Source organism: Zootoca vivipara, chromosome 9 (assembly GCF_965207765.1).
Source record: "Zootoca vivipara chromosome 9, rZooViv2.hap1.1, whole genome shotgun sequence".
Lineage (NCBI taxonomy): Eukaryota > Metazoa > Chordata > Lepidosauria > Squamata > Lacertidae > Zootoca > Zootoca vivipara.
In genome coordinates this window covers 54,089,509-54,101,404 of record NC_142592.1, presented here as the reverse complement: position 1 = coordinate 54,101,404, position 11,896 = coordinate 54,089,509, and the positions used below count along the sequence as shown (strand labels likewise).

Sequence of the window (11,896 nt, the reverse complement as noted above, 5' to 3'; positions counted from 1 at the left end):
CTTTCTCTCTCTCTCTCTCTCTCTCTCTCTCTCTCTCTCTCTCTCACACACACACACACACATACGCACGCAGTCTTTAAAAATAAATAAATAAGAGACTTAGAACTTGTTCTGCCCTATTTCCAAATCCTAAAGTTGATCTTCTTAAGCCTCACAGGGAAATACGAGTGAGCAAGAGCAAAGCCCTTAAGCTAATTAATACTACTTCCCCCCCTCCCCATCTTTGCGCGCAGGGAGATATTTTTTCTAAAAATACAGCCATAGCCCATTTTAATACCATCTTTCTGCACGTCAGCATCTCTGGAAACAGCGAGGAGCTGAGATCTGCTTTCATCTCCTCCCTCTGGGACTCCCCACCCACCTTGCCATATTTTGGAGCCGGGGTGGGGGGGAGAGATGAGGAAAGAACGAAGAAGGGACCAACCTGGTGTTAATGAGTTTGTGCTTACATGGCTGGCTACAGTGAGACAGTATCAGAGCCTGCTCTGAAAGGTGGAATACAAATAATTAGCAATAAACAAACCCTTAATTCACTACAATATGATTTGTTTACATGTTCATAAAAGCAAAAAAAAAAAAAGAGGCTTTAGATAACGAGTTGCTCCTTGCCTCTCCTCCGTACCATTTCGGCAAACAGGATTTCGTTTCATCTTCTTGGAAACGCTAAGGCAGGTTAAGAAGTTCGATGCGAGCACACAGAAATGTCCAAAGCATGACTCAACATGTATGATGTGTCTCCCTGCCTGCGTGAACATCTATTGCTAATTCAGGATAATGTATGAGACAGAGGGAGGCCAAAGGAAACAGGAAAGCAGAGAGGAGAACCTGGAATCTGCTCTAAAACAGGGACACTCATAGCATGACAGGGGGAGGGCTGCGTGCAGATGCTACGCTGCTTCTCCCTTGCCCTCTTTGCCCTCCTTTCCTGGGGATGTCATACGAAGCCCAAAGTCACTTGAGGTTCTGCAAATGGTTTGTGCACCAAAGATACAGGTTCTGTGTGAGGGAAGCACAAATGTTAGTGGAGAGCCTATAAAGGGGATGGGAATTTCTGAGGGGTGGGGATAGCCTTCCTATTGCCAAATTAACCCTGTTCTGTTTCGCAAGATACCTCGTGGACCTCCTACAGACTGCAAAGCGGGACATAAATACAATAAATAACTAAACACACACACAATTTTTTTAAAAAAAAATGTGCAGAAGGCTCAGCCTGTCAAGATGATCAATCTGAGAAAGTGGCCATGTCAGGAAGATTTCGAGATCTATTCTCTGCCTTCACCCAAACTTCCCCAGATCTGCCCAGGTCTTCCTTTAGTGAGCAGGGTCCATACGCATTGAACCATAAAGGTGTGTATTTACAAGTGGTGCATTTCTGATGGCGTCCAGCAAAGTTTTCTGAGTCCGATGCAGAAGGGGATTTTTGATCTCCAAAGTGAGGCCATCTTTGTGTTCAGCTGTAGCATGAGGTGGGTGGGGAACAGCAGTCTCCAAATTCCGCTTTCCCTTCCTTCTCTCTCTCTCTCTCTCTCTCTCTCTCTCTCTCTCTCTCTCTCTCTCTCTCTGGCTTTCCTCTTCCAACCAGCTTGCTGTGAGAGAACAAGATAGCCCCAAAAGGCAATGAGAAGAAAGTGTGATGAGTGGCACAAGTTTTCAGCTCCAGTTTAGCAAGCTGCAGTGGTGGCGGTAGCCGCAGCGGTTCCTTGGCCCCAACAAGGTGGACTATCAAAGTCAGTGCTCTCCCCATAAGGGAACTCAAGTCAATTTTGGTCAGAAACCTGTGAATGGTCTGGGAATGGTGAGAAAACAAGGAAGCTGAAGAGGTACGGAAAGAGAGACAGGAAATGGAATGGAAAACAAAAAGCAAAGAAAGCCAAGTAATGCCTGTAAGAAACAGTGCGGCAGAACAGTGCCATGTTTGTTGGAAGGGAGGTAAATATACACGGCTGAATGGATGGAAGGCTGGTCAGGAAACATCTTCAGAAACTCTCAGGCAGTTTCCACAGGTTGGCCCCTCACAAGCAGAACCAATCATTCCAGGAGATATGGTAACCAACTGTAGTCCCATAACAGTGTGTCTGTTGCACAGCCTGTCGTTTACTTATCCTTCATTATTATCATTTGGTTTTCTCGTACGCCTTTCCCCGACCCCCTCTCCCGTTTGTTTGTTTTTCAGTTTTACTAAAAAATAAATCACAAACTAGATTTTTCTTTGAAGACCGAAAAAGGGCCCCATGGTAAGTCTGTGCTGTTTGGCTAGTGCTGGTGGAGCTGCTACACTAGACTGCGTGAGCCGCTGGAATACCGGCGCCTCTGAAGCAAGGAGCTGGGGGGACAGGTCTGGTGCGGGTGGTTGTAGGGCGGCGGCGGCGGCGGAAGCGGGGGCTGATGGATGATTTTCACCGGGGTCCCTTGGAGCCCGCTGCCTAGACTGCGCAAGGGGGTGGAGCTGCAGGAATCAGAGGACACGTAGCGTGTCAGAGTCTGGTTGAGGGCCGGCTCCATGCGAGCGAGGCACGGCTTGTCCAAGACTATAACTTTGACAATCTGCTGGCACTGCACAAGTGTCCCTGCCGAGGCAGGGTAAGAGGGAACCAATGCTGTCTCCAGCCTCTCCCGTGGCATGTTAGGATGCGTGCTGGGCTGCATTCCACTCTCGAGCCCCGGGACAGAGTTGTGCTGGTACGTTTGAAGCCTGTTGTGAATTGACACCTAGTTTAGAAACAGTCAAAGAAGCATTAAATGTTACAAGACTTCTTCCCATCTCCTGCTATGGGCTGCCCTTTACCCGACCACCCTCCATCAATGGACCTCCCCCCCCCATAAACCACAGCCCCACCATCAGCCCTGAATCACCTCCTCCCCCAACGTTGTCCTCCTTCCACCCTTCTTTCCCACCTCCCCACAAGCACAGCCCCTGAAAAGTTCCTTCTAGAAAATAAAGATCCCCATTACAGCAAAGGCGGTGATGCTGTTTCCACATACAGCACAACCTCAACTATCCAGATTGAGCAAACGCAATCAAATTGTGGCACTTTGAGCAGGTCAGGGAGAGATTTTAACTCTACAAAATGAAGGCTGCTAATGGTCTGGGCCCCAACTGCCTCTTATTCCAGGAAGAACAGCCTTATTGCTTAGGATATTCATTTTGTCAGTTACATCCCCCCCATTTCCCTTTTTTTCCTGTTGTTATGGTACTTAAGAGAATGAAAGCAATTGGAGATAAGGGCTCTCTTATTTTTGCTTTGTAGTTATAAAGTTCCCTCTTTGACTGAGCTCTGTTCTGCAAGCAGAGTTCCTATGAAACCCCGAATCATCATGCAATCCATGGGCCAACAAGGCAGAAAGAGGGGAGGATAATTGAGGTTGCACATCTTTGCAAGGAGGAAAAAAAATGAGATTTGCTGATGCTCAGAGAAAGACTTGAGCTCTTCCCAGCTCCTGTCTTTCCAAGCAGGAAGGTGCACACATGACTCACTAATCTGTTTACAAAAGGAGAAAATTAAAAAAGGAACAGGGACGAGAGAGAAAAAAAAGCAGAAATCTGACGTATTTCAGCAAATTTGCAGCTCGCTCTGATCCACTTGATGATTTGCAAGTGAAAGGTAATGGTTTTACACACGCCAAAAAGGAAAAGGAAAAAAGTACCCATCTAGCTTGTACAATGGTTAAAAAAAGAAAAGAAAAGAAATCTGATGGAATGGCAGCAGATCAGGTAGTCTCAGAGAAAATGGAGATGCTCACTTCTGCAGAGGAGGAAGAACAGGGGGAGGGGAGGAAGAAGGGCTTGAAGTGTCTTTGAAGAGAAAGCCCACAGGGTTTCCCAACATTAGATTGAAAGCAGGAACTAGGCTGGAATTGGGCTCCCTATGGAAAGGGCTATTTATGGTACAAGGGGGGAAACTCCTAGAATAAAGAGTTTCAGAAGGGCACAGCTCCCCAGGAGAGCAGGAGGAAACTAGGAATGGGAAGAGAAGGATCTCTTCCACAACGGACAGATCTGGGGCCCTGTCTGCCTGATTCTGGAATCACCCGAAGGAACATATATTTGTGAACTGTCTCCTTGGAATTTTACACCCCTGAACTGAAAACCCTTCATGGAGAAATGTTTGCAGGCCCAACAGCTGTATAAGAGGCCGTGGAGATGCCCGTCCCTCCTCCCCAGCAGCGGGAATGTCATCAGGGTGATGAAATAGGGTCTTATGAAACCAGCATGAACTGGGTCTGAGGAATTATGCCTGTGGCAGCTGGGTTTTTCCCAGGCTGTTGAACAGAAAGCTGGGGCGTGGGTGTAAAATGGCCTCTGTGGAAAGAGGTCTAATCAGCAAGAAAGAGGAGTTGGAGCTGGAAATGGAGGCTGATTGAGGAAATGCTTGTTTGTGAAGAACTGCAGCTCCTGCCCCTATGGCAAGTAACACTTGCAGGGAGATGGAGCTATCTGCTTGGTGAAAGAGGCTTGGGAAAGGACAAAGCTGGGGCAAACGAAATATTCTGGATATCTCTCCCAGATGACAGCTTTCTTGGTGAGCTGAGATCCACAGAAAGACTCCTACAACAGAGTCCTTGCTCCCAAATAAGGACAGGCAAGAAAGTTCCTCCAACAACCCTCCCCAAATTGGGAAATGGTTGGCCTAAGCTTTCAACCTAAGAAGAGTCCCAGTGAATATGGGAAATGTTTGGTCTATGGAAGCCTGTGACGAGGGGCCCAGTGTCTAGGGCAGAAGAACCTATGAGGGAAAGGTCATAGCAGTGAGTTTTAGCGGGGGGTCCTGCGATGGCGGTGGCCTGCCAGCGGAGTTCACCTCATCTGTGTCTCTGATTTCTCCTGAAAGTGTGTTGGGTGGGGATGAGGAAGGAGCAGGTTAGTCTCCAGAGTTCGGGCGCTCGCTCCATGAAGGATGTGTTAACAGTTATTGAAACGGCTTGAAAAAAAATGCTTTGAAGTTTAATCTGGATTTGAAAGTTGTATTACCCGTCCTAGCAGTAACTTTTTATTGTATCTCTGGAAATTGGTAAAATTGTCAGTCTGGCAGGGGAGGCATTGATTAAAACCTGAGAAAAGAAACAACAGAGAATGTAAGAAGAGCTGAACTGAGGGAGAATAACTTACCTCAGCTGCTGTGCATTCTACTTACCTCCACTGTGCTGTCCGGAACCTTCTCTCCCAAATCTCTTTTGGCTTTGAAAATAAAAGAGACCCCCTTCCTCAGTGATGAAAGGCAATATTTATTTATTGACTTATTTATTTAATTACAATGTTTGCATGTTGCCCAATAACATAAAGTTCTCTGGGTGGTTTACCATGAATAAGCATACAAACAATTTAAAATCAATGAAACAAATCAAAAGTAGCATAAATACGGCAAGGAAACAAAAACTCTGACCCCACAATTAAAAGTACAGATTTGAGAACTGAGAGTTCCAGACTGCACAAGTTCTTTAAAAGGTCTGAATGAACACAAAGCTCTTCTCCTGACACCAAAAAGAACACACAAAGATGGCATCAGGCGAATGAGTTGCTTAGGCCAGGAGTTTCTAAACCCAAAACATTCTTGAACACTGTTCAATGTTCTATACATTCTGCATCTGTCTGTCCTTCCTCTCCCAGCTAGCTACTGAGCTAGCTACTGAGCTACTGAAATCTCATTTTGGAAAAATGGTTTTTTTAAAAATGTTGATTTTTTAAAAAAAATGTATTTTAGCTTCTAGAACTACAGTTCCTATTCTTGCATGCCAAGTCTAAGAGGATTAGCTAAGCTTCAGGAAGTGAAGAAGAACCCAGAGAAGCAGACTAACCTGTTGGAGATCCTTGCTTGGATTGTATTTCCATCTGAGCTCCATTGGACTTTAAGGAAAGGTTCTTTGTCCCATGTTGCTTCTCCAGCTCCCCTGAGATACACGGAAAGAACATTTTTAAAAGAGAGAATGGAGACAGAACTAAAAAGTAGAGCAGTAAGACAGAAAGACAGGAAGAAATGGAACAGGAGACAAGCAGAGAAATAATGGTTACAGAATGTGTATTCAGTGCATGCACACGCACACACAACGGGTGTGTCTATTCTGTGCTTTAAAAATATTAAACATTTTAGCCCTGGAATCCACATTCTGTGCCAAGGAAACACAAATTCTACAACCAGTATAAATTATGCACAACGAACATATTCAAAAACATTTATTTGGCCTGAATGGAACGGCAAGGCAATGAAGCTCTGCATCCTGGAGTTCTCAACTATTCATCTGTATAGCACTATCCATTTATTCATTCCTACAGCTTGTAATCAGCTCCTCTGTGAATAACTGAAGCCAGATTTGGGGCATTCCTTAACTATCTGTTTGGGATAGGAGGAAACACTGTAGGAAGCTGGCTATGGAGCAGTTCTTTGGGAGAGAAGAATCTGGTAGGAAGTTTCACAGGGGAACATTGCAGGATTTTGTGCATCCAGGCAAGACAGATAATTAGCAGGCAAATTGGGAATGTACTTTATAGAGCTGTGGTTCTACTCCCACATCCACCCTGCAGACTTCTTGAAAATTACTTCAGGACTCAGTGGACCACTTAATAATGATAATGATGTTGTTGTTGTTCCTCCACAAATCAAAGCACATGAACAACTCATGTTTAAAAACCCTTAGTATCTCTTTGGTGTGGTGGATGTATCTGTTTTATGGATAAAGTTATGCTGGAGTTGTCAATTTTATCAAGGCAAAGTGCAGATATTCTCAACTGTTCTGCACCCATCCCATGGCTCATCCCAAGGATGAGTGAATCTGTTGGTTTTGGGTTTTCTCTGTTTCTCTTTTTCCCAGACTTAGGTTCAGTTTTCCACATTTCCACACCAGTTGGGGGGGGGGGGAGGAGAGAGAATTACATCCTCATGAAAAGTCACCAGCAGTTTAGCACGAATGTATGCATTTTGTATGCAATTTTGCCCAATAAACCATTTTTGCAAAGCAATCTTTCCTTATACAATGCGTTTTGTATGTCACTTTCACGAATATAGGCATTTTAGAAACCCTTTACCCTAATGTGTGCATTTTTGTCCACATTATGTGGCTTATTGTACCCACATATCAGCATCAGACAGAACAATCCAGTTTATACACTCACTTTCTAATAAAGCCCCCCACCCCACCCCAAGAAGATACAGCCAGCCCTCCACCCTCATCCAGCTCCACAACCAAAGGTGCCATTTTGAGTAAGGGGCCATGATAGTTTACATCATCCTGGTTATTCATTAGGAACATTTTATCTTGGGCAAACTCACCAGTTCTAATGCTGAGAAATTAGTGCTGCAAAAAATTAGGTGTAGCTTGCCCTAGATGCACATGCCAAAGGCATGAATCTCATTACTTGCAAAGAATGGTGCCTGATGATCCAGTATTGATAACATTTTTATAATTGTTTCGTAGCATAAACAATATTTTAAAATCACAAAAATATTCTTAAATACACCAGCTTTTGCATTTCCATTTCATATTGAATATCTTCATTTTCATTTAATATTGACTAAATTCATTCCTATTTAAATTTGCACATATTCAAGAGAGGACCGTTAAACCTTGTTGGGACGCCTGCCCCCTCCCCCTCCCCCTATTGAAATCTGAAATGACACCCCTGCTAACAACAGACACAAAAATACGCAAGACACGGACATATGTACATACAGACAGAATGACTGCATGGAGTCTGGGCCACGCTGGGAGCCTTACATTCAATTCGAATCTGTTCTAGCTCCATCACCTCTGCTATTGACTCTTTTAGGTCTTCCACAAATTTCTGCATTTCCTCGGCACCCAGAGCGCAGAAATGGAGTACCTGTTTCTTCTCTGAGCCTGAAAGGGGAGTCACCAAGGTGATGCCATGCGGGTAATCTAAAAAAGAAGAAGGAGAGGGGACATAAAACTAGTGTTGTGGGTTCTATACATTAAAAAGGCTGAAGCAATCTGAGAAGGGACCATAGCTCAGTGGCAGAGCAGATGAGAAAGCCCCCAAGTTTCATTGCTGGCATCTCCAGTGAAGAGGATCATGTGACAGGAGACGGGGAAGGCCTCTCTGACGAAGATCCTTGCCAAGTCAGAGTAGACAGTCCTGTGTCAGAGTAGACAGTCCTTGGTTAGATGGACAAGCAGCCTGACCTACTTATTAAGGCAGCTTTCTACATAATCCTACTAATTAGACCAATTAGTATAATAATAAACACAGCTAAATGCTGCCAGGTTTGTTCCTGCTAAACAAGAGGATTGGTTGGTCCAGAATAAAAACCTGGACCCAGCTGGATTATGGATGAGGGCATTGAGGTTCTAAGGCTTCGATCCTATACCATCCCTCTCAAGTCAACCAGGTTTACTTCAGAGTAGACTGCACTATAAGTCTGCAATAGGCCACCTCTTGAAACTGCACTTCTTTGTTTTGAATGCATATGAAATATTGCCTCAGTTTGTTCATGTTGATTTTTCCAAGTAGCTCACACAAATAAGCAGCTGTGCAAATTGAAATAGCACACTTTTGGGGCGGAGGGAGAATTCTGCAGCGGTGCATATGAAGAAGTGCTCACATCAATGGAAGAAAGGGGGTCAGGGTGGAAAGAGGATATGCATCTCCACGTGTACCAAAAAGGAACATCCATCAGAGCACTATAATGCAGGTGGTGATATGGATTTGTGCATGGAACCATCTGCCCAAGTATTTCCAAGTACGAACAAACACCTAGTCAAAAATGACTGTGTACAATATTTCAGTGCATACATTCACTTATGAGTATGACTCAGGCAAGAGAAGGCATGGGAGCTTAGTTTGCTGCTGCTGAGTATACACTGAGAAAAGCACCAACTGACTGACACGACGTAGTGTTTACCAAATTGCAGAAATCCAGTTCAAAATAATCACAGATCATCTTTGCATTGGTGGGTGCCATTTGATGACAAAACCCAGGTAATTTGGAACCACAAAAGTCTGGGAGGAATTGAGAGGCAGAGAGAATGTTGTGAGTAACCTGCAACAAGAGACATTTATCAGTCTGGTATAACATAACACAGTCTGTTTCTATAGATTAAGTTAAAAGTTTGGAGGGTACACCCTCAAAGGCAGCGTACATGAGCCTCTTTTTGCCGGCTACATATTTAAAACAAAGCAGTGCAGTTACATTTGCATCACTCAAGGGGCTTACAACAGTTAAAAACATTAAGGCACTATGCTCCAATACTTGCTTAAGAGCACAACTAGGCTTGCTATCTCAGCTGATAATATATCATTTCTATGTGGGGTTCCTAAAAGGTGTTTGCACCCTGTTCAAGCTTTATACAAAAAACACTGTATTGGATTAAATTATCCTGGATAGCCTTGAAGTGGCTTGATGGTGTGTTATCTTGTTAACATACAAATATTGTATGTTCCTACTATTAAATTTTCATTGGTGTCCAAGGTCCCGGCTTATTGATTTTGGAAGAGTTTTCCTTAAAATGAACTTCAGCAAGATTAAGTTGGTAATATTTGGTAGGAAGCCCGTGAAACATAAATGGAAACACTCCAGAGCAATTTAAAGTTTTGAAATACCTAGCAATTTGGTGTTCAGCCAACGAAACTAGCCATATAGATATAAGAAACACCAGGGCTTTTTTGTGTGACAGTACTCACTCATGCACAGTATTGGCACTGCTTACTTGTCTGCCAATGGCAGACATTTTGTGCTGGCACCCATAACACTGGTACCTCATTTAAAAAAATTAGCACCAAGTCAAAGCAACAGGATCCTTTCTAGTCATGCTCCACTCCTCTGCAATGCACAATGGGAAAATATTTCCCCTAGCTTTAAAAGCTTGTGGGTTTTTTACATCTAAGGTGCCTGCACAAATACCGCATGATGCCAAAATATAGAGGCTATGGGTAACAGGCGGAAACGGAAATTGTCGCTTCAAACCACTCTCTCATTAAGCAGCAGGCTACACATCTTTCCAGCCCAAGGCATCAAACTGCTACCATTGTATAAAAATTCACACTATAAATCTTGTCCTCCAGTGTCATCCAGCGGGTGACCAAAACTGTGACAAACTTACATTCATTCTCAAAGAGATGGAACTGCATTCCTAACAGGCCGACAGACTTGCAAAATGTGTACGTTGAAGAGCTTTTCTTCTTGGGGCAAAGCTTGAGAATCTGTTGGAGGACAAAGAAACGAAGAGAGTTTTTCAGATGCAACAGCAAAGGCCTTCCCTGAGTAAAACATAGTTGAATACTACCCCCAAGTTTTGTTCTCTCTCAGTGACCTCATGGAAGGACACTTGGGAGTTACTCTCAGCTACAGCGTTTGTCCTCTGTGGTCATAATTCCAGGGCACTTACAGAAAACCTGCTTACTGTGCATTCACCCCGATACATTTGCACAGATGATGGCTAGCTGTTTAATGAGAATCCATTCTCATTTGTTTTTGGAGATGTATTTTTTCCCCCAGCACTTTCCTTGTCGCATAAATCCTGATCTTTCAGGGAATCAACTGCAATTACACCACCCAAATTATCCAGCATGTGATTGGATCCCACTCGAAACTAGAGTCAGTCTGGAAAGAACCCCACGGTTTAATTTCTTTGTGTGCAGAAGGTTGAACAATGGATTGCCCATGAAAGTGTCTCAAAGGGGATACATTATTCATTCTCTAATACCTATCTTTGATGGGACTGGATTAGGACAGCAGTGGCAGCAAGGGGTTAAAGCCCCCTTATTCCTCCATCATGATCACGTTCTGGATCATGCCCGCTGTACCTGCTATTTAATTGTTTGAAACATGCTGTGCAATTGCTAACTGCATCAAGTCCAGTTTGGCTCAAATAAACGGCACTGTTTTAAAGAATCTGATAACTGTCACCAGAACGCACAGCTTAGGAAATTTAGTGAGAAATATGCTTTGGTGTTTCTTTTTCTACTCTCCAGGGAGTCCTATCAAATCACCCTAGTCAGATTCAGAGAGATTTTAACTTATCAGTTTCACTGAGCTCCTGTGAAACAAAGTAGAATGGATTAAGTTGGAGATGTGTTTTTATTCTGCGGTGACTTTTTCTTTCACTATGCAGGGGAACATGAAACTGGATTCTCTTGAGTGTGCATCCACAAAGCTTTGCTTGCACTTTGCAAAAGTGTACAAATGCAGATAGTCCATACCTGCCCCTTTGTTTCCATGAATAATTGGCAATTGGCTCGGCAGGTAGCTGCAAGTATACAAAGTGCACACATGGAGCATACAACTTCAGCTCCATGCCCACATCACTGGCTCCTAACTCAGTTTTGGGCTCCATGCAAGTTGCTTGTTTTGAGCTTTAAAGCATGAGATGGTCTGCAGCACAGCTCAGCTGGTTAGAGCGTGGTGAATGCCAAGGTTGCAGGTTTCTGCATATTTCCTGCATTGCAGGGGGTTGGACTAGATGATCCTCAGGGTCCCTTCCAACTCTGCAATTCTATTATTCTATGAGTTCTTTCTCCCATATGAACCTGTCTGCTCAATAAGATCATCTTCAACGTCTCTGGTCCTTCCCCACTCATTGTCTGATGTGTATTGGGAGGCTGTAGTCTCTCAGTCATGCACCTAGAAGGGGCTCCTTCCTGAAGAACATTCGCTTAGAGCAGTGTTTCTCAACCACTGTTCCGTGGCACACTAGTGTGCCGCGAGACGCTGGCTGGTGCCGCGACGTGCCGCGACGAGAAGGGCGATTTGCATTGTCACGTGCCTGGCGGCCGCCAATATACATTGCTCACCTGCCAGAAAGCAATATTTCTCCTCCTCTTTCCCAAAGCTCAGTGCAAACGAGCCTGGCGGCCGCCAATACACTGTGCTGACCCGCCGGAAAGCAATATTTGGCAAGTGTTTCTTACAGTCATAATTATAATATAGGGCGGCACAGAGTTAATTTT

The 11,896-nt window shown here is 44.1% G+C and overlaps 1 protein-coding gene across 1 annotated transcript in view; it reads right to left on the bottom strand.

Annotated features, from left to right (window-relative positions):
- Window positions 1-4,844: 4,844 nt before the first annotated feature.
- Window positions 4,845-11,896, bottom strand: part of IQSEC3 (IQ motif and Sec7 domain ArfGEF 3) — a 34,911-nt gene continuing 27,859 nt past the window's right edge. The window contains exons 7-11 of the mRNA XM_035127827.3: window positions 10,051-10,150; window positions 7,708-7,869; window positions 5,794-5,886; window positions 5,133-5,176; window positions 4,845-5,049 (exon numbers count right to left, since the gene is read on the bottom strand). Of these exons, the coding sequence (XP_034983718.1) occupies window positions 4,975-5,049; window positions 5,133-5,176; window positions 5,794-5,886; window positions 7,708-7,869; window positions 10,051-10,150 (474 nt within the window). The 3' untranslated portion in view covers window positions 4,845-4,974. The remainder of the gene's footprint in view (window positions 5,050-5,132; window positions 5,177-5,793; window positions 5,887-7,707; window positions 7,870-10,050; window positions 10,151-11,896) is intronic.